This window comes from Enoplosus armatus, chromosome 3 (genome assembly GCF_043641665.1).
Source record: "Enoplosus armatus isolate fEnoArm2 chromosome 3, fEnoArm2.hap1, whole genome shotgun sequence".
NCBI lineage: Eukaryota > Metazoa > Chordata > Actinopteri > Centrarchiformes > Enoplosidae > Enoplosus > Enoplosus armatus.
The window spans coordinates 14,943,659-14,966,052 of record NC_092182.1 but is presented as its reverse complement, the minus strand read 5'-3'; the positions used below and the strand labels follow the sequence as shown (position 1 = coordinate 14,966,052).

Sequence of the window (22,394 nt, the reverse complement as noted above, 5' to 3'; positions counted from 1 at the left end):
ATATTCAGAGCTCTTCTACAACACACTATCCAGAGACGGACGTGGAAAGTTTAATTCTAGAAAGTGAAAAACGGCGAGTAGACCAAGATGAAAATGAGACAGACTATAAAGTGATGTCTGATTCTTCTAAATTAGAGGAAACCATGCTGGGAGGAAAGGACAAATCTGACGCTCGTCAGAGTGAGGAAGTCAAAGAAAACGTACATCCTGTTGGCATCTCTGAGTTAACTAGTTTAAGCTTGCTTTCAAGTCCCATAGTAGATCAACAGCTGATTGACCAATTCAATTTCAGTGAGATGCCAGAAGAAGAACTTCCCATTGTGTATTCTGTAACAGAAAAAGAAAGAAAGGAAAGAGACGAGGACACAGAATTGTTAAGGCAGGGTGGAAATTTACAGGGCAATGTGGTGAATGAGTCACATGTAGAAGCAGTTGTTATACAACGTTCTACCACACCAGAAGTAACCACTGATGAAAGCAGCCCCAGAGAAGATACTGATCTTGAATGCAGTGTTGAGCAAGCAGACTTTTCATCACCAAAAGAAGAGTTGCTTACAGATGAGGAACAAAAAGTAAGACATGCTCATCATTCAGAGGATGCTGTAAACAAAGTGCATGAACGGGAGGGTAAGCCAACAGAAATGCTTCAAACCAATTACTCCTTTGAAACTCTGACACATGATGCCACAGAAAATTTTGAAATAATTTCTGGAAATTTGATGGACCAAGTCAGTAATGCATACCAATCTATAGAGAGAACGAGTCTGCAAGAGTTAAGTCATGAGAGTGAGTGTGATATTATCATGCCTGCGACACATGACATCTCTTTGTATACAGCCATCATGCCTGGTTATTCTTCTGAGGTTCAGACCCCCACTACAACAAACTGTCCAGACACTGACCTGGACAGTTTAATTCCTAAAAGTGAAAATCTTCAAGAAGATCATGATAAAAGAGAGACTGACTTTAAAGTGGAGGTGTCTAATAAATCAGTGGGAGCCACACTGGAAGGAATGGACAAATCTGACACTCTCCAGAGTCAAGATGTCAGAGGTGCTCATCATTCAGAGGATGCTGTGAATAAAGTGCATGAACAGGAGGTTGAGCCAACAGAAATACAAGAAATGCCTCAAATTGTGACATATGATGCCACAGAAAATTTCGAAATAATTTCTGGAAACCTGATGGAGCAAGCTGAAATCAGTGACACATACCAATCTGAGTTCATTGTGAAAAGCACTTATGAATCTGATAACAAACAATCAAATTCTGATGACAAACAGGACGAGCATCCTATGAAAGTAAACAACTTCGAGGCATTAGACCACAGAAATGAGGATTATCATATATATGATACCAAGAAACCACAGATAAGCGACATAGAATGGGAAGACACTGCACTAGGTCAGGTGTATGAGACTGAAGGACGAGTAGAGGATGATGCTGAACCCAGTGCTGAACAAACACTTCATCAGGAGAAGGAAGGACTCTTCTCTGAAACGGAGGAGAGTGAATCATCTTTACAAACCCTGCAATCAGAAATACATGCTCCTCTGGACTCCCAGCCTCAGCAAACTGACGCCGGCTTCAACCCCATTGGGAACAGAAGAAAACTGGGGTCTAGTCGTAGAAATAAAGGAAGACAGCATGTCAAGGACTCTGTAGCTGAATCATGCCACAGACCTACAGAGGAAGTTGTTGGAACTACCAGGGATAATGAACCCCTTGAAACAACAAAAATGTCATTAACAATAGAGACAACAGTGCAGGAAAAATCGATGGAAACCATGCAGGAAGGAATGGACAAATTTGACACTCATCAAACTGAAGAAGTGGGTGATCAAATACAAAATGCACTTGTTGGCATCTCAGAGTTAAATAGTTCAACTTTACATCCAAGTTCAACAGTAGATCAGCTAATCAACCAAACAAATTCTACGGAGATGCCAGAAGAAGAGCTTCCCTATGTGTACTCTGTAACAGAAAAAGAAAACAAGGAAAGAGATGAGGACGCAGAATTGTTGAGACTGGATGGAAATTTACCTGAAAACTATTTGGTGAGTGAGTCACATTTGAAATCAGAAGATATTGAGTCTTCCATCACACCAGCGATATCCACAGACAAACACAGCCCCAGAGAGCATACAGAACCTAAATGCAGTGTTGAGCAAGCAGATTTTTCATCACCAAAACAGGAGTTGCCTACAAATGACGAACAAAATCAGATTCTCAATTTATCTGAAGTCGGAGTTCCTTATCAGTCAGAGGATGCTGTAAACAAAGTGCCAGAACAGGACTTTAAGCCAACACAAATGCAAGAAATTGCTTACTCCTCTGAAAGTGTGATACATGATGCAACAGAAAATTCTGAAATCATTTCTGGAAACCTGATGGACCAAGCTGAAGTCAGTGACACATACCAATCTGAGTTGATTGGGAAAAGTACTGATGAATCTGCTGCCAAGCAGGAAGATTCAAATCCTGATGACAAACATGATGATCCTCCTACAAAAGACAGAAACTTTGAGGCTTTAGAAAACAGAAATGAGGATTATCACAATATCAAGAAACCACAGATAAGCGACATAAAAAGAGTAGACACTGCACTAGGTCAGGTGTATGAGGGCAAAGACCAAGTAGAGGATGATATAAAATCCAGTGCTGAACAAACAGGTCGTCAGGACAAGGAAGGAGTCTTCTCCGATATGGAGGAGAGCGAATCCTCTTTACAAACCCTGCAATCAGAAAGAAATATATCTTTGGACTCCCAGCCTCAGCAAACTGACACCGGCTTCAACCCCATTGGGAACAGAAGAAAACTGGGGTCTAGCCGTAGAAATAAAGGACGACATCATGTCAAGGAATCTGTTGCAGAATCATACTATGAACACAAAGAAGAAGTTGTAATAACTACCAGTGCTAATGAATCCCTCGAAACAACACAAATGTTACTGGCAATAGAGAGAACAAATCTGGAAGAATTAAGTCAAGGGAGGGAGCATGACATTCTCATGCCTGCAACACATGACAGGTCTTTGTATACAGCCATCATGCCTGGTTATTCTTCTGAGGTTCAGACCCCCACTACAACAAACTATCCTGAAACTGACCTGGACAGTTTAATTCCTAAAAGTGAAAATCTTCAAGAAGATCATGTTGAAAGAGAGTTTGACTTTAAAGTGGAGGTGTCTAATAAATCAGTGGGAGCCACACTGGAAGGAATGGACAAATCTGACACTCTCCAGAGTCAAGACGTCAGAGGTGCTCATCATTCAGAGGATGCTGTGAATAAAGTGCATGAACAGGAGGTTGAGCCAACAGAAATACAAGAAATGCCTCAAATTGATTACTCGTCTAAAAGTGTGACATATGAAGCCACAGAAAAATTTGAAATAATTTCTGGAAACCTGATGGAGCAAGCTGAAATCAGTGACACATACCAATCTGAGCTGATTGTGAAAAGTACTGATGAATCTGCTGCCAAGCATGAAGATTCAAATCCTGATGACAAACATGATGATCCTCCTACAAAAGAAAGAAACTTTGAGGCTTTAGACCACAGAAATGAGGATTATCACAATATCAAGAAACCACAGATGAGCGTCATAAAAACAGCAGACACTGCAGTAGGTCAGGTGTATGAGGGCGAAGGCCAAGTAGAGGATGATACCGAACCCAGTGCTGAACACACAGTTCATCAGGAGAAGGAAGGACTCTTCTCTGAAATGGAGGAGGACAGATTTGAAACTGCTCAGACTGAAGAAGTTAGTGATCAAGTGAAAGAAAATGCACATCTTGTTCACATCTCTGAGTTAAATAGTTCAATTTTACATCCAAGTCCCACAGCCGACCAACAGATGATCGGCCGATCAAATTTCAGGGACATGCCAGAAGAACTTCCCTATTTGTATTCTATAACAGAAGAAGAAGACAAGGAAAGTGACGAGGACACAGAATTGTTAGGGCAGGATGGATATTTACAGGAACACTATTTGTTGAGTGAGTCACATTTGAAATCAGAAGATATTAAGTCTTCTGTCACACCAGAGATATCCACAGACAAACACAGCCCCAGAGAGCATACAGAACCTAAGTTGAACCAGGAGTTGCCTACAGACGAGGAACAAAATGAGATTTTCAACTTGTCTGAAGTCAGATGTGCTCATAATTCTGCTGTAAATAAAGTGCATGAACAGGAGGTTGAGCCAACACAAATGCAAGAAATGCCACAAATTTATTACTCATCTGAAAGTGTAACACATGATGCCACAGAAAGGTCTGATTCTGTCATTTCTGGAAACCTGATAGGCCAAACTGAAATCAGTGACACATACCAATCTGAGTTGACTGTGAAAAGTACTGATGATTCTGCTACAAAGGAGGAAATTTCAAATGCTAACAACAAACAGGACGAGCATCCAACAGAACAAAACAACTTCGAAGCATTAGACCACAGAATTGAGGATTATCGTGTATATGATACCAAGAAACCACAGATCAGCGACATAGAATGGGAAGACACTGCACTAGGTCAGGTATATGAGACTGAAGGACGAGTAGAGGATGACACCGAACCCACTGCTGAACAAACACTTCATCAGGAGAAGGAAGGACTCTTCTCTGAAACGGAGGAGAGTGAATCATCTTTACAAACCCTGCAATCAGAAATACATGCTCCTCTGGACTCCCAGCCTCAGCAAACTGACGCCGGCTTCAACCCCATTGGGAACAGAAGAAAACTGGGGTCTAGTCGTAGAAATAAAGGAAGACAGCATGTCAAGGACTCTGTAGCTGAATCATGCCACAGACCTACAGAGGAAGTTGTTGGAACTACCAGGGATAATGAACCCCTTGAAACAACAAAAATGTCATTAACAATAGAGACAACAGTGCAGGAAAAATCGATGGAAACCATGCAGGAAGGAATGGACAAATTTGACACTCATCAAGTAAAAGAAAATGTACTTGTTGGCAACACAAATAGTTCAACGTTACATCCAAGTTCAACAGTAGATAAACAGCTAAACAGCCAAACAAATGCTACAGAGATGACAGAAGAAGAGCTTCCCAATGTGTACTCTGTAACAGAAAAAGAAAACAAGGAAAGAGATGAGGACACAGAATTGTTAAGGCTGGATGGAAATTTGCTGGACAACTATTTGGTGAGTGAGTCACATTTAAAATTAGAAGACATAGAGTCTTCCATCACAACAGAGATAAACACAGAAAAAAGCAGCCCTGGAAAACATAATGAAATTGAATGCAATGTTGAGCAAGAAGATGTCGATGATGAGTTGTCTCCAAATGAGGAACAAAACAAGCATGAAAACTTATCTCAAGACAGAGGAGCTCGGCATTCAGAGGATGCTGTAAGTGAAGTGCATGAAGAGGAGGCTAAGCCAACACAAACGCAAGAAAGGCCTCAAACGGATTATTCCTCGGAGAGCAAATTTTCTTTACAAACACTGCAATCAGAAATGCATGCTCCGTTGGACTCCCAACCTCTGGACAATTCTCAGTGTGTCGAAGAGCAAACTCAAGCGGGCTTCAAGTCCACAGGGAACAGAAAGAAATTGGGGTCAAGCCGAAGAAATAAAGGAAGACAGCATGTCTCTGTTACTGAAACATACAACAAACCTAAAGAAGAATTTGTAGAAAATACAAGGGGTGATGAGGCCCTTGAAACAACTAAAATATCATTAGGAATGGAGACAAGGAGGCAAGAAGAATTGAAAGAACAAACTGACCAAGACCTCAAACTCCCTAAGGAAATGAGAAAAATTAGATCAACTGTGAATGACGAAGAAAAGATGCCGGAAGACGACACAATTTTGAGTGTTATGGATAACAGTACATTTGTGAAAACAGATAATACTTCAAGCTCAGACAAAGATAACTTTGTCAAGTCCAATAAGGACATCAATGAGGAGGAAATGAGTCTCATGAAAGAGTCTGAGAATTTAAGTCAACTTACAGGAAATGACTTGATACAATCACCAGAAGTCTCTGTTTGGAGAGATGATTCAGATATACAGAATATCTCACATCATGATGACAACGTCCCCACCAGGTCAATCACTTTGGATGTTCTTGTGCAAGAAGAAGCCCCTCAGGTCCAAAACACGGAAGCTTCATCATGTGACAAAGACTCACTGGGACAAGAAATGAATATGCAACAGACAAATGATGCAATAGAAGCTGCGGGAGATGTCATGATAAAAGACTATCATACAGAAGCAGAGAATTCAATCGATGTGCAAGTTTCTGGACAGGATGAAATAGGAGAAACATTCGAAGATCCTACAAAGAAAGACTGTGAAGCCCAAGAAATGAATGCTTCACAGGAGATCACACATGCTGCACTCAACAAAACTGACACTTTGGCTCCATTTGACATTGGTCTCGAGGATAACTTCAAAGCAGAGCGAGCTGTGGATGTGTCTGAGGAAAGTGGGATTAATAGAGCTGTGGGTGCATCTAACAGCCAGCAAGGGATACGAGAAGAAACTCATTTAGATAACAGTGAAAATTCACAAGGAAAATCCAAACAGAAGAGGAGGAAGATGGGCTCTACTCGCCAGAGTCAACTCAATAGAAAACCAGAGGGAGGAATGGACAACAAAGAAGAAACAAAAGAAAGCAAAGAAATGGAGGAGTTACCGATGATTGTAACTGCAGAGGTATCACAGAATGCAGATGCAAAACCATCACCAAGTCCTGTGTATAAAGAACAGGAAACTAATGAAACCAGCACTGTTCACGACAAGGGGCTAAAGCTACAAAGCAGTACCTCTGACCTGCAGAGTATACAGAGCGATATGATGTCAGACGTGGATGATTTAAAGGTTCTGCTTCCTGAGCAGTCTGCCTCCCACAATGAAGAAGCGGTTAATGCTGTTAAGTTTCTTCAGGTGTCTGATGTACGAGATAGTGAGAGGAATGTCACGTCACAGCTAGATCAGAAGCTGGATTCAAATACTGAAGACAATGCAAACAGCGGTATCACAGGAGGGAGCTCAATGTCTTTATGTGAGACCACACAGAGTACACAAAATGATGAGGAAAGGCCAGAGAGTGTCAACATAATACAGGACCAAGCCTTGAAATCAGCACCAGTTGTGGCTGTTGCAGATTTTGAAATAGTGAAATCTGTAGTCAGAGGAGGAGCTGGAGAAGAGCAGAAGAATGCCCAGGGTAGTTTACAAGAGCTGAACAATGTGAATGAAGAAGCTCAAGATGAAGATCTCGAGATGAAGAATGCAAGTCCCAATTTAAATTCCACCAACAGGAGAAGAAAGATGGGCTCTAGCCGCAGGAATCTTGGATCACGAACCAAAGGGCAAGACTTGCATCAAAAGCGGGTGGTAGATAATGACGCAACAGAGACCGCGACAAATGATGGAGATGTAAAGACTGAAAGTTTCTCAAGCATGCAAGAGAAAGAGCTACAACCTCACACAAAACATAAAGACAGTGACTCTGAACAAAGGAAAGAAAGAGTATTTGAAACAGTGGAGTACAGCCACACTGGTGAGTCTCACTTCAAACCTCCGGCTCACCAGACATTTGAAGAAAATCCTGTTTCTCATGGCCAACTAGTAGAAACAGAGCATCAACTTCCTCCCAGTTATCACCCTGCAATACCATCCACTTCTCCCAAACATGATGTAATGTCAGAATTAGCATCTGGTGGGAGAAGAAGAAAAATGGGATCTCACAGGAAGTCACGTGGACACCAAAACAATGAAAACCAAACTGCAGGAGGGGACGGAATAACAGATACACAAAATGGGAGAGGTGTCGGAGGTATCACAGGTGAAAGTGCCACCAAGAGAACGGAAGAAGAATCTTTGGGCAAGGACAAATTATCTGAGGTAAGCAACAAAGAGTAGGTTTTTTGAGTAATTTGTTTTCTTTTTTACAAAGACTTTCTAGTAGTTTACTTAAATTTATGAACAGGCAATTGTTTGCACTGCATTTCAATTAGCTTATTAGTTATGACCAATTCTTAGTGAACTTTCTAAACATTGTGCTAGCCTGAAGTAGATGCTTATTATTGGACAATTGGTTGTGTTCTTTTGCACAGTAAGTGCATGTTGTGCTGTACCTCCATAAAACCTCTTGCACAAGTGTTTGTTGCAAGAAGAGCAAAATGACACAAGGAACCAAAATGAGGAACATGCTGGCCACAATACAAGTTTCGTATGGTGAAAAGGAGAACATAAACATGTATCTGACTTCTTGATCTATACAGTGGTGTGTATTTTTGTCTTTTATGCACTTACGTAGGCCTAAATTACAGCCAGTCAAGAGGCTATGGCAATGAGCTACCCAAAAGCAAAACATGCAAAGCTGAAAGCAAAAAGGCTTTACACAAATGTTTTTCTTGTAAAGCACATGTATTTAATAATAAAAAATAGCCTTTTTTATATACCAGTATTTTTATAAAAGCCCTGTTACTTTTCCTTTCTATAAAGGGTCACAGTTTAGTGGTTTTGACATTACATCATTGATACATCACACATCAGTAGGAGTACAAACAGTACGAATTCCTGAAAATCTGATAATACAAAACAAACACTCCACTTCCTGTGTGACGGAGGATTATTCCTGGGAAACTTGTCAAATACAAAGCTTAGATCTGCAATAGCAGACTTAATATAAAACAAGATGATCCTTTTATCATTTGGCAAACAAAAGAGATACCGTATATCAAAACGTCCTTGATGAGATTGATCAATGTAGAATCTCCCTCACTGTTGCCTCATGACTGAGATGTTTTTGTCTGTGCAGGTCAATGAAAGTGACAGGAAAGCATCATCCAACATCAGCACCTCAAAGGCAGGAGAGCGCTCAAGGCCTGTGAGGTAAGTCCGACGCTGACAGTCAACAGAGATGTAAACATTGCAACCTCCAAGGCTTGTCCAGCTTTGCACCATAAAGTGTTGATCTACCTGATTTGAATAACTATGAGAGAGGATTCTTCATTCATGGAACAACTGTCAGTAAAATTATTAATCAATATAAATCTATTACAGCTCAATTAATTAAATCACAGGCACATCAGGTCACATTGGATATATACAACAATGAACAACCAACTACAACCTTAGCCACTAAAACTATCATTGTAGAAAGTCTGGTTTCACATGTAACTGCACAAGATAATCAGAATCAGTAAACTGATTATTTCAAGAGTTCTGGGACTCCTCACTTTCCCTCCTCATAGTTTTTAGACAAACTACAATATTTGGTAGGCTGCCATTTAATCCTATTGTAATATTGCACTGGCAATTCTGCCTCAGTTTTTAACTAATCTGGAAATTAATACTTTAGAATTTAGAATGACAACTCACCATAAATCTTCCAATGTCAGCTCAAAATGAAACTATCCGTTGAACAGTTGAAGACATTTTGCCACTCGTCCATGTGACGCATCCAAGAGGCTAAGCCTCTGACTCATGCAAGTCTACACTAATCCTCATGCACATAGTATTGTACAGACAGAATGTAGTGCAAACTCTATATATTTTGTCAGGATGTTAGTGGTATTGTTGGTTTGTTATATTGTGTTATAAACACACAGAGTTCACTGCTGGTCTGAGTAAGGAGACAAGAGCGGTGCTCAGTGTAGTCAGCTTAAAAGATGAGATGCAAGCACAATCGTTACAAACATTCATCTGACAGGCAGCTAATGGAGGACAGACCATCTTATGGTTTTGTGCTTGGTTGTAGGCTTGTAAAGTCAGATGTGTGTTTGAAGTTCTTGTACTTTTAATTTTTTTTGCTGCATGTTTTCTGTGAACAGTGTGTTTGTAAGTGTGTTTTTTGTATTCCTTTTGTAAGTGTCTTTTGTGACATGTCTAATTTTATGCAGCAATTCCTGTAATCCAAGTATGTATGTATTTGTGTAAGTATTCTTGCTATAAATCACAGGAATTAATATTTATTCAATGTGATTATTAATTTAAGTTGATAAAGACATTTGTACTTTTCAAGTGTAAATCACCTGACTTGAGCTTTAAAACACGTTTTTGCTAATTATAACAATTTAAGTGAATGATACAAATTCTACACACAAATTACAGAATTTCTCCTTTTATGTATTTTTTCATTTCAGCTTCAAATATAACTTGTGATATTCTTTCTTCTTATTAGCACATTAATCTCTTGAAGTGATGCAACCATTTGGTAGGGTATACTGATGACTTACAACTATCCTGAATGTGACTAACTGTAAGTGTGCTGCTGTATATGCTGTGTTTTGTTTGAACTATGTCTGTTCCACAGTGAGAAGACGTCTGAACGAGGGACTCCAGTTCAACATCCTTATGCTGAAATCCGCCTCAATCAAGAGAGTCAGAAGACGTTTTCTCTGGGTGAACACAACACTAATACTCATCCACAGCAGAATGTAGCTGGTTGTAGACAAATAATGAGAGAGAGAATTTTAATATGGAAAAATAAAAATATAACATGTTTTCATTTCGGCAGATGACTCCAGAGTAGATCTGAGATCAAACAGTTACAATGTGGTGATAGTTGGAGACAGCAGTGTGGGCAAAACCTCCTTCATTAAAAGAGCTCAAAGTGGGAAGTTTTCTTTAGATTTACCCGCCTCTCTTGGTAAGATCCTGATCTTTATCCTATTATTTTCCCATAAATGTGTGTAAATATACAGAATAATGTAACAAATATTTTTTTAGGACTTGATTCCTACATGTGGACTGTGGTGGTGGATGGAAAACCTGTGGCGCTACAGTTGTGGGATACAGCAGGTCAAGAAAGGTACGTTTCCTGTTTCCTTTTAAAGTACATTATTAAAACACTTGTATCAATTATCGCCCAGTTATTTTATTATTTTAAAAGTCTGTTTTCCTCTTCAGGCACACAGATATTGTAACTGATGTAAGGTGATTTCCTCGCAGTCATCTGTCACATTTCATCTCACCTCATCTTAAAAAGTTCAGCCAATATTTGTGTAAATGAGCAACTCAAACAATGACTTCCAACCATGTTCGTCCGCTGAAACGTGACATAATTTTTCTACCCAAGGAAAAGTAATTGTGTATCCTGCCCCTTTCTTTGCAGTAGGAAATAAATTGTAAAATTGTTATCATGAACTACATCCAGCATTAATAACAACTATTTAGGTGTTTTGGGGTCCATCATCTGTCCCTGTTGAGATTCTGGTCGATGTGCCTTCAAGCACTTCCTGATGACTGGTGTAGTTGCTACAGGCCGGTTGTCATTGACGCACAGTTCATTTTTTTGGCATTGGGCTATGGTGGTGGTCTTGAAGCATATAGGACCTATTTGTTGATGAGGATGTTTGTTTGAAGATGTCTGTAAGCAGAGGAGATATTTCTGGCACAACTTCACTGACTTTCAATGTACATGAAGAACAGAGATAGCCTTGTAGTATAAGAAACAACACATTTTGGTTGGTGGCCATTGTCGTGGGAATTTCAGGAAAATACAGCCATCCATTAGGGTCATCCTGATGATCCTGGATGAAGGCCACAAGCTGAAAGATGTCCTTACAGACATCTAAAAGCTGACCAGATCATTCCCTGACCAATACGATGACCTGACCTGACTGGCAGGAGGGAAGGTCATAGGCTAGAAGATGTTCAGCGTATCTGAAAGGGAGGCATCACCGTCGAAGGTGCATGGACAGGACAGGCTGTCCTGCAGGCTTCCTTGTCACCCATCCAAAGACCTCGGCAGTCAGCCAAGACTTCTGATGAACACATGTGACGATGCTCACTTAAGTAACATCCTCTGCAGCCAGCAAATATGAATTACCATAGACAGCAGCCTCCCTGAACATGTGCCAGACAATGTGCTCAAAACACTCCAGGCCAGGTTGTAACCTGTTTCAGAACTGGTTTGGCACCTCTCAACAATGTTTTGCATGCTGGAATTAGCACAACGGATTTGGTTCCAGCAGCAGAGCTGGAGATAACAAGCATTCAGTGTGCAGATGTCCACGTGTTCACTCTACATGCTGCATGAATTTTCAGGGGACATATTAGATTAGCATGGTTGAAACATGTTAACATTGAAAAGGCTGTTTTGGTGTGCACTTTAGAAGTTCACTAATGGCCCTGGATAGTTTAAGAGATTCAATACTTTATTTCCTTTTCAACATAGTCAATAGGAATTTGGAACAAGAACGCCACCTCACACACGGTGACCACCTTAGACACACGAGAGAACCATGTCGCCATCTTGATCAACAACAGACAGCCTCTTTAATGTCAGCACATGTGCACTCCAAATCATCGCTTGTCATTAAACCCAGTGTAAATAACAGGCTCCTAACATCCTATTCATTTAATTTTTCCTATAAGAAGATATGGATTCAGATTTGGTCTGTACATCAAAAGGACATCACATAAAAAGACACGTTAGACACTAGCTTTGTGGATTTAAAACATAATGATGTGTTTGGTATTAGAGTCATTGCAGAGTCACTGTGTTTTCATCATCAGTCTTTGGAGGAAAGATGTCCAGAATGCGTCTCTTGGAAAAAAAAGCCTGAGGGAATTCTTTGAAAACTCAACTAACCAGTATCATCAGCTTTTAGAAGCACACATTCTACCTTTGAGGTGTTTCATTCATGGCCGAGTGTTTCTCACTGAACTAACCCTACAACACAAATTTGTGATGTTATCTTGTGAGTGGTTGTGAGGAAAGTCATTCAATTTTGCCAGTTGTTTTAAGTTAATGGCCTTTCCTTATTTAAGAGAAAGCTGTGAAATCTCTCAGCAGCCTGTCTTTGATTACAATCTTAATTATCCTTCAAAGGTTTCACAGCATCACAAGACAGATTTTCCACAAAGCCCAGGCTTTTCTCTTGATGTACGACATCACTTCGTCTCAGAGTTTCTCTGCTGTCAGCTACTGGGCAAGCTGTATTCAGGTAGGATGCACTCACAGCTTCAGTGGTTGTTCTTTAAATGTTATGTATTGTTATTTAAATTAGGAAATATCTGATCAAAGAATTAGTAAAAGTCTTAAAATCTGACCAGGTATTCATCCTACTACCCTAAATGCATTTAGGTCTGACACCCAGCTGTTAATTAAATGATTATGTTTTTATATTCAATTCAAGAACCTAACCTGAATATAGTCTAAACTAAACAAAGTCTAAACTAAACAAAATGACAACAATATAGTGAATATATATATATATATATATGTTTAAAACAACAGCCCATATTTACCATAACTACAAGTAATATCAACGTCTATGGTATCTATGATATAAAAACACTTTGCATTCCAATATTGATGTTTGTAATATACATTATTTTTAGTAAACACTCATTTATTTGAGAGCAAACAAAATAAATAACAAAGATTTTTTTAGGATTTAGAGTACGAGGGACCGACTTCTTTGAAATGTGAACCTGTCCACAAAGTCAGATCGCTCTGTAGAAAGATGTTTGAATGGCAATCGGAGCAATAATCAAACTAATCTTTGTTTTGCAGGAAGGGGCTGCAGAAAATGTGACTATTTTACTTGTTGGGAATAAGAGTGATCATGCAGAACGGCAGGTTAAAACTCAGCAGGGGGAAATTCTCGCTAAGGTATGGATCTGTGGCTTTACGTCCTCTCGTACTTCTACAATATAACTAAATAGTTCTGATTATCAAAAGGCACTAAAGGCAGCAGTTTAACTTCCACAGGAGTACAACTTTGAATTCATGGAGTGTAGCGCTGCCACAGGTGAAAATGTGGTCCAGTCTTTGGAAACTTTGGCCAGGTAACACATTCTTAATGTCCTTTAACATGTGTGTAATGTTGTGCTGTAATGTTGCAACTGATTGTGTTGTTGTTGTTGTTGGTGTGTGCAGGATGTTGAGTCAAAAAGTTGACACAAGAGAGGAAGCCATGGTGTTACACAAAGAGCCCCAACAGAAAAAATCATCAGGATGTTGCTGAACAGATGTGGGAGTAAAAACTCACCAAAACTGGGACTCAAACCAAACCAAACTTTGGTTTAATCTGTTTTATTACAAATTGTATTCATTTACGCAATTGTACATAAGTTAAATTTCCTTTTCACGGTTACCTTTAGCTGTTTTATTATTTCTACCAAGCCATACAAGTAAATTATTGATGTAGAGTAAAATATTCCTGTAGTTGCATAAAATGTACTTTTTAAAATGGAGCTTCTCAGATGAGCGTAGAGGTTTCACTGGGAGAGGAAGCCACAGAGGGTGTTTTGATGTGTCCTTACTGTGTGCCATCATGTGTATACTATACTGTATAGCTGGTGCAGGCTTTTCTTTAGAGGCAGGACAATGAACAGTTGTAAGTCATCAAGGAAATAGTTATCACATATTGAATAATGGGTTTTATTGTGAGTTTTGTCTTGTTCGATTGAGTTTCCTTCTGGAGCATGAACGCCTTACTCTACTCGTGCAATTTGAAATGATCACATTAAGTCAATATTTGTGGAGTCTTGTTCCAGACTGAGGTATTTCCATTGGAAGATGTGTTAACTAATCTCACTGAGAAACTAAACTTTTAGTACTTTAGCACTAGTTTCTCAGGCCCTTATTTGAAAAGAAAAGTTTCCACCAAGAGAATCCTCTATATTGTATTTGTATGTCTGTGTTTTCTCTACAGCATCTATACTTTAAGCTTAATTCCTAATTTTACTTTCATGACACAAATATATATTAAATGTGTAGTAAATATATTACTTTTTGTCGTACATTTCAGTGTTTACAAGCAGTTTGTGCAATGTGCCTGCGAATAAGAGCATGTTTTCATTTTTGTAGCTGTTCAATAATTACATTAAGTGTATAATGATTTTGTATGTTTACCATCTGTCCTAAATGAATGGTGTTGGCACTCGACCTACTTGCAGCTGTCACACAGCTGCCAGGTTGGCCAGATAACCATAAATAAATTTCATGCCTCTATAATTAAAGAAAGTGGCGGTAAAATACTTATCATACTTTAGCTTCAAAGATGCATGTCAAATTATTTTTGGTTTCTGTGAACTTCTCTATAACTTGTGTTGCTAAATACCTTTAATCAAGTTGTTGTGATGTCATGTCTCCTGCTTAATAAACCTCCAGAACAACAACTGCATGCTCTCGAAGTTAATTTGTGTCCTCATGGAAGTTGTGTGTTTCCAGACTGACAAAGACAACAGTGTTCCCACTGGAACAACAAGTCCTTCAATGGTATGAAGAGCACGACAACAATGGCGCCACTGCAATAACCTCATAACATCCCAAAGGAGCTTTTGTGGGAAACAGAAACGCTGAGGAAGCATCTTTCGACATCATCAGAGGACAAAGAGGACTCTGAATTTGATATTAGCGATTGGCTCTGACTTCACTGGCTACATTCACCCACCAGGAAAATCATTCCTCTCGTCTTCAGTTATTCAGATAATTCAGTTTTAGCCGGAACATGTAAACATCTTAACTCTGTTACACATCAAACATCAGAAAAAATTGGAATCGCTTTATTTTACGGGTCTGTAATTCAGTGGTGGAAAGTAACTAAGTACCTTTACTCAAGAATGGTACTTACTGTTTTTGGTAGTTGTACTTTACTTGAGTATTTCCATTTTATGCTACTTTGTACTCCTACTTCACTAAACTTCAGAGATAAATATTGTACTTCACTACATTGATTTAAGAGCTATAGTTACTGTACTTCTACTTCAGTGAAATTTTGAAGGCAGGACTATTACTTGCATGAGTATTTTTACACTGTGGTATTCCTACTTTCACTTAAGTAAATTATTTGAATACTTCTTCCACTACTGCTGTAGATTAAATAAAACAGTTTCCAAGAAGCTGCCTGGAAAGAACAATATAAATTGGTACTAATTACAGGGAAAATAGACAGCATTCAATTAGTAAACTTTCAATTAATTAATTCAATTTAATTGCTGCTGTAACAGAGACTTTTAGTCAGTACACAGCAGGTCAGCAAGACAAGCGAGAAGATCAAATCTGTCTACAGAAAAGCATACAATTCAACATATATGAAGAATAAAGCTTCCAATAATTAATGAATCTTTAGTTTTTTTCCAAGGAACTTTCTATTTTCCCCATAATTAGTATCAAATTACAAAGTTCTTTCCAGGAAACCAAAATGATGAGGAAATTACAGACCAGTAAAATAAAGTGTTACCAAAAACCTTTTAAATGGGTCAAGTTCACATGGTTACCGGTACATTTTTTCTAAACCAGCTGCAAGGAGCGCTATTAAAGTTACTATTGGGGATCATCGTTTCTTTCCCCTGTATTACAGACGATCTATTATTGTTCACAATGGGAAAGCTGGCTGACTGCAGTCTGTTGATTTTACTTTGTTTTTTTCATGACAACAGAGACACCTTGACCTTTTGCCCCTTGGGGGAGGATCTGTGTTAATAAAGAAGATGCATCATCTCATCTACAGACGTTCAAGTTCAACTTCACTACAGCCTCTATACATGGCACCAACCACCTTGTACTAATGCACTGTTTAATGTTTGTCTATAGACGCTGCAATTAGCTCAAATTATTATATGATAGTTCAACCAAACAACAGAAATCTTAAGTCTTCAATTTATTTCATGATAAAAAATAAAAAATAAACCACATTCATATTAAGATTTAATATGAAGTTAATATGACCTGCACAACATTTAACAACGGTGAAAACAGTCGAACATTCATGACATACAGCAAGTGTCTGTAGATGGAGAGAAGTTTGCACATTAAACTGTAGAGTCACTGTAGAGCAGCTGCGTTTTTTTGTGAAATGTTTGTGATCAACTGCCAGACTGACTTGTATTACCTGCTGGTCACAGCAACAAGTTATCTAATTCTACCTGGTTTCATTTTGTTGACTGGCTGTCGTTGGACTCTCTTCTGGTGATTCTAACACTGGGTCCTTGATCTGTGTGTGGGAATATTTTTTATTTCTTTTGGAGGAGTGGTATTGTCTGATGGCCTGCGTAACATCAGAGGCAGTCCAGTGGTGATGGGTCAGGGCATCCTGCAGGGTGAAGGGGCCGTCCCTGGTCCGTCTAACTCCTTTACACACTGCGGTGCTGCGTAGCTCGAGTCCTATCTCATGCACAACTTTGCGCAAATATTTCTGCGTTTCATTCAGACACTGCACCTCTGTAAGAACAGAGAGAAAAATATCAGACAAGATCAGAAAGCATCCTGAAAGTGTGCATATTTTAAATTGTGTGTACAATTGAAGATTATTTACCTAAAGTGAAGTTGGGGGGCTGGAAGTGAATGCAACGCAAGCCTGTCAAAATAGGCACTGATTTCCCCTCTGGACCCAGTAAACCCTGCACAGCCATCTCATAGGCTTCCTGTGAGCTCATGTCTACATTGGAATACCTGTGTAGGGAAAAAAACTGTAATCTACCTGCATCTAAACATAATAATTTATCACTTTACTGTGGCACTTTGTGGACTGATGTGTTGTATGCGCAGGGGGTCTTATTCAAAAGTAAAGCACAGAAGAAAAAAAAACTGTCTGATAAAAAGGCACTTAGGAACCAAAACTGTCAATAGTATGTTTATATAAATGTAATGAATATTAAATGTAGTTAGCATACATTAACAAGGCCTTTTGATTGGCTCCCTGCAGCATCGCCAATACTCTGTCCAGCTTGTCCTGTGAGATGTGACCTGTTGAACACAACAATATTTTAGGGTCAGATACAGTCAATGGCAAAAGCAATGATCTAAAACCATGTGTAAATAATAAACTGATGAAACTGAGCACATATAGGAAAAAAGTAAGGTGTCCTACTGTAGGTGGACCTTTCCAAAACTCTGCCTGTGTGAGAGAAATCATCTGATGCAGTCCCAAATTCACCCTCCAATGTGTAATCCTGAAACATATATAACAGCATTAAACCTGTGCACATTGTGTCTTCATTACATATTTGTAAATCTGATGTCAAAAGCAGCAGAAGTGATAAATTACCCTTGTGACTCGTGTTCTGTAGAGATCATTCAGGACCTTGTTTCCATTCCCAACAGCAAGAACTAAAAAAAAAAAAAAGGTGTAAATATTCTTAGAGACGTCATATCTTCAACACAACACGGTTTGAAACGAATGGGTTGTCTCCTGTGATCAGCTCTAAATCGATCATACCTAGAACACCAGAAGAGAAGGCATCCAGGCGATGTCCTACTCCAACTCTAATATGCTGGAATTCAGGTCCAGTCACTAAAACATACAGAAATGTGCACAGACAAAACAAATGCATTTAATATCACTCATTTATGGTCCATTTTAGCATGACATGGGGATGAAAACTAAATCAAATAGTTTTTCAAAGCAGACATTTTGACTTGTCAAACACAGGTGCAACTAATAACAATACAATTGTTTCACCTGAAATGACAGGTCAAAATGTTTCTCCGAAAAAATTATTTAGCAACAGTAAAGAAACAAGAGTAGTTTGGGAAACGTTTTAACTTGCATTTTATTTTCACAACAGAAACTAATGAGGAACATGCGAGAAGAAACATGCACTTCTTGTTCTTAATAACATTATTTCACTAAAATTTAACTTGGCTCCTTCTATTACAAGCTCAACAGCTTTTGTTGACAAAAATGCACTCGATTTACGAGTTACATTTTTTTGGCTCCCAAAACAGGCGCATGAAGACTTTGCAGTGAATGCTTTGCATAAATCTATGCACCTAATACGCATTAATTGATTTATTAAATAAATTTTAAATATATTCCTGTCCGCCTGCATTGTCCTGTCTACAATGGCAGGACAGTGTTCCACCAGCAAAAGATCATTTTAACCAAGTCGTGATGTTTACCAACATCAAATCAAAATCACATTACTTGAGTAAGTAAACTACAAATGGGATTAGCTGTACATATAAACATAGCGTCTGTCCTTACAGCAGGCAGCATTACATGAGGCATTGAAGAACTATTTTTTCAAGAACACCATGATAAGACTTGTGTGGTGATGTTAAGAGCAGGAGAAGAAGCTATGCAGTGAAGTGGACACATATACCCAGAGGATGCTTGGACAGTACTGGCACAGAGGCAGCAGACAGTGTGAGTCCCTTGGGTGCTCCCGTCTCACTGCCTGGGTGTGCCAAGAAGCGGACCTCCTGAGGAACTGGCTGGGATGGAGTAGCATTTAAACCTGTAAGGTGACACATACAGGGGTCAACGGGATACAGGGATTTATTTGGAAGGTTAACGGCAATGCTTAGTGGCTTGTTGTTAAATCTGCACATCAGCTGTATCATGACCCACTGTCACAGCAGACAGAGAAATGGATTTGTGAGTGTTGATGGGCCGTAGGATACGTTTTTAAGGATCCTCACCTTTAAGAAGATTTGTCTCGATGCTGTCCCGTACGAGTTTCCAGTGGACACCGTAGGGTTTGTACACACAAAACAGACCCTCTAACCTCCGGAACATCCGAATAGCTGGAGTTGCCATTGTGTTAGTAACATCAGGGTATCCCGATTAGTTGAAAAATTATATTAACTTAAATCTCTTGAGACTTTTTCACGGGTAACATTAGTTTGTTTTCTAAAATGTGGGTTGCGTCCTCTCCACTTGACTTTACGGCATGTGAACCTTCGCGCATGCGTACATGTGTGGCGATTTAAGTTATAGCAGCTACTTTCAGAACATACTGCCGCCTGCTGTACTGGATGTACAACAATCCGTATGCGATAGAACTGGAGATTATGGTGACTGGTATACACCAGAATACAAATTTTGCGTGATTATGTGTGGTTAGAAATGGCTGAGGCAGAAGATGGTTGATTCATTTTAGGGAGCGTTGAGAAATTGTAAAGAGAAATGAACGAAGGAGTTAACTAAAACTCCAGAAGATGGCAACAGTTGCCTTTAAACCTCCCAACGAAGAAGAAGACAGGCAGTAGCTAAGTTAGCTCGACAGTAGCTAACCTTGTTTACAACCGTTGACAGTTCTTCACTTCGGTAACGTTTTAACTGTTACAACTTTTGTAGTTAGCTAGGTGTTTTTTGCTGAAGTAGCTGTCTAACATACCTACACGTGCTGACAAGTAGCTAATAATACAAAATCAACGAGGTTAACGTTAGCTAGTGGTACGTTAATAGAGAGTACAAGGACATTTTCCGTAGCCAGGTACGAACGTTACTTTTAACCAAGACGACATGATGTAGATTAGGTCTACCCGAAGCTCTAACGTATGTTTAGTTTGAGATTTGGGATTTGAAATTAGCCTTCATTGATAATCTGTAACGTTAGCATAGCACAGGGTTGTCTGGTTCAATAACATGATACATAACACAATAACATGTATACCACAAAATGTCATAAACACAACAGCAATACAAAGCACCTTTTTGTCTGGTAGGGGTCAAAGACATTTTAACATGTCGCAGGTGTAAATAATAATAATAATAATAAGTTAATGATGGCTGAATTCCATTTCGCTGCTGCAGTTTCAGGCACAGGGTTTTGGGTTGTGCAGTGAAATACTTTGTTTCCCACTCCAGTACTGTGCTTGATATAATCAAATATTAAAAAAATACAATATAAATACAGCAAAGAAAATATAGACAACAAAGATAACGTGCACATATGAAATCTCTTCATTTATTATCTGAAACATTCCCATAGAAACAACCAGGTGAGGAAACGTTTCCTAATCTACTTTTGCTTGGACATTAATCTGTCTTGTGTCTGTGGTGTTCCCTCTGTAGGTGTAATGCGAGCTCCTCTGCGCTGGGTGCTGTGGGACGTGAAAGACACCTTGCTGAAGGTGCGCGCATCTGTAGGGGAGCAGTACTGCAAGGAGGCTGAACGAGTGGGCTTGAAGCTCAGTCCCGCGGAGGTCCAGGCTGCTTTCCACCAGGCATATCGACATAATTCCAGCAGATACCCAAACTACGGCATCGCTCAGGGCCTGGATGGACGGTCTTGGTGGATGGGGGTGGTGCGGGACACTTTCTCCCAGTGCAGGGTACAGGACCCAGCCCTGCTAAATACAATGGCCCTCAACCTTTATCAAAACTTCTGCAATGCAGAGAACTGGGAGGTAAATGACACATGTGGCATAAGTTGTTCATTTAAAATGTATCATACCTGCTTTCCTGATGTTATCTGCTAAAAAGTACATCAGAAAGACAACACCTTTAGAATATTGTGCAGTTTCTTTATAAAGCATTTTTACTACTAATGTTTGCTTTTTGTATTAATGTTTACAATAGTAGACAAAGTAGCACAGAAAATGTCAACTTTAAATTGTATAATGTCCCTTTGTTTTAGGTATTTCCAGACTCAAAGGAGGCCCTGGAGAGTTGTTCTGCTCTTGGCCTGAAGCTGGGTGTGGTATCAAACTTTGATAGCCGCTTAGAAGAGATCCTACGTGTTTGTGACCTGCTGTCTGACTTCAGCTTTTTGATTACATCAGAGGAAGCAGGTATAGCAAAGCCAAGTCCAGCCATCTTTGATCAGGCGCTGCAGAAATGTGGCGTACCAGCTGCCAGTGTAGCTCACATTGGGGACCACTATGTGAACGATTACCTCACCTCTCGGTCTGCGGGCATCCACGGGTTCCTATTGGACAGAGACAACAAGCATAACCGACTTGACGTCCCTCGAGAGCATCGGCTCCGCTCCCTGGAGGAGCTGCCATCACAGCTCCAGCAGTGCATGGACTGAAGCCAAACTGTCATGGGCTCAAGTGCAAAGCTACTCAGCGTTAGTGTGGTTCAGTTAAGGAACTCATTTTGCTGTTGTTGACCTAAGTGGGCTCAACCACATGTTTAAGAAAATTAAATGCTCCTGACAGAGCATTATCATGCATTTTTACTGTAAATAAATTGGGTGCAATAAATATCTATTAATTGTACAAGTCTGTCTTAGTGCCTTTTTTCATCTGATGACAAAATTAAGAGTTTTGAGTAAAAAAAAATTGGTATTTAGAAACTTCTACAATTATCAGTGCTGAAACTAATACATTTTTATAATAATAGAAAGATTTATAAAGCACTTTGCACCCAAAGTGTAACAGCAGAATCATAGACAACACTGCAACGTACAAATTATGCAGCTCGAAGGTGGGGAACATCGGTGACAAATTAAAGAAAATCAAGCTTGTAGTGTCTTAGGAAGGTGCTGGGCTATCAAAGACCAACCTTTAAGATATTCCCTCACCTGGTGTTCAGTGTTAGTGGAGAGCACAAACACTCCAAAACTCTGAATAAGTTTGTATTGAGTTGTAGTGACTCTGCCTCTTAAGAGGGACAGGTGAGTCCAAACCATGGCATTAAAACACCTTCTGTATAGAAGCATTTGCTTGTTTGTCCTCTTAATTTATTCAGGATCTTCCCTTTTAATGTATTTTACTTTTAATATTAT

General features: G+C 39.4%; 4 protein-coding genes across 4 annotated transcripts; 3 read left to right on the top strand and 1 right to left on the bottom strand.

Moving 5' to 3' along the window:
• The first annotated feature begins 842 nt into the window (after nt 1-842).
• Nucleotides 843-7,212, top strand: LOC139283184 (centromere-associated protein E-like). Its single transcript, XM_070903154.1, has 3 exons — nt 843-3,958; nt 6,071-6,920; nt 7,156-7,212. Exons 1-3 carry the CDS (start codon nt 843-845, stop codon nt 7,210-7,212), a joined length of 4,023 nt encoding a protein of 1,340 aa, XP_070759255.1.
• Nucleotides 7,213-9,896: 2,684 nt separating this feature from the next.
• On the top strand, nt 9,897-15,110 carry LOC139283181 (ras-related protein Rab-44-like). The gene is made up of 8 exons (XM_070903148.1): nt 9,897-9,910; nt 10,291-10,379; nt 10,495-10,626; nt 10,707-10,788; nt 12,814-12,928; nt 13,501-13,599; nt 13,699-13,775; nt 13,867-15,110. Exons 1-8 carry the CDS (start codon nt 9,897-9,899, stop codon nt 13,952-13,954), a joined length of 696 nt encoding a protein of 231 aa, XP_070759249.1. The 3' UTR covers nt 13,955-15,110.
• Nucleotides 15,111-16,611: 1,501 nt separating this feature from the next.
• Nucleotides 16,612-19,578, bottom strand: trub2 (TruB pseudouridine (psi) synthase family member 2). Its single transcript, XM_070902842.1, has 8 exons — nt 19,357-19,578; nt 19,038-19,172; nt 18,152-18,226; nt 17,981-18,042; nt 17,804-17,885; nt 17,607-17,679; nt 17,249-17,385; nt 16,612-17,154 (listed from the first exon to the last, which is right to left on the bottom strand). The coding sequence occupies exons 1-8, from the start codon at nt 19,472-19,474 to the stop codon at nt 16,856-16,858; spliced, it is 981 nt and encodes a 326-aa protein (XP_070758943.1). The 5' UTR covers nt 19,475-19,578; the 3' UTR covers nt 16,612-16,855.
• Nucleotides 19,579-19,725: 147 nt separating this feature from the next.
• On the top strand, nt 19,726-21,854 carry hdhd3 (haloacid dehalogenase-like hydrolase domain containing 3). The gene is made up of 3 exons (XM_070903174.1): nt 19,726-19,984; nt 20,735-21,069; nt 21,300-21,854. Exons 2-3 carry the CDS (start codon nt 20,740-20,742, stop codon nt 21,693-21,695), a joined length of 726 nt encoding a protein of 241 aa, XP_070759275.1. The 5' UTR covers nt 19,726-19,984; nt 20,735-20,739; the 3' UTR covers nt 21,696-21,854.
• Nucleotides 21,855-22,394: the final 540 nt, after the last annotated feature.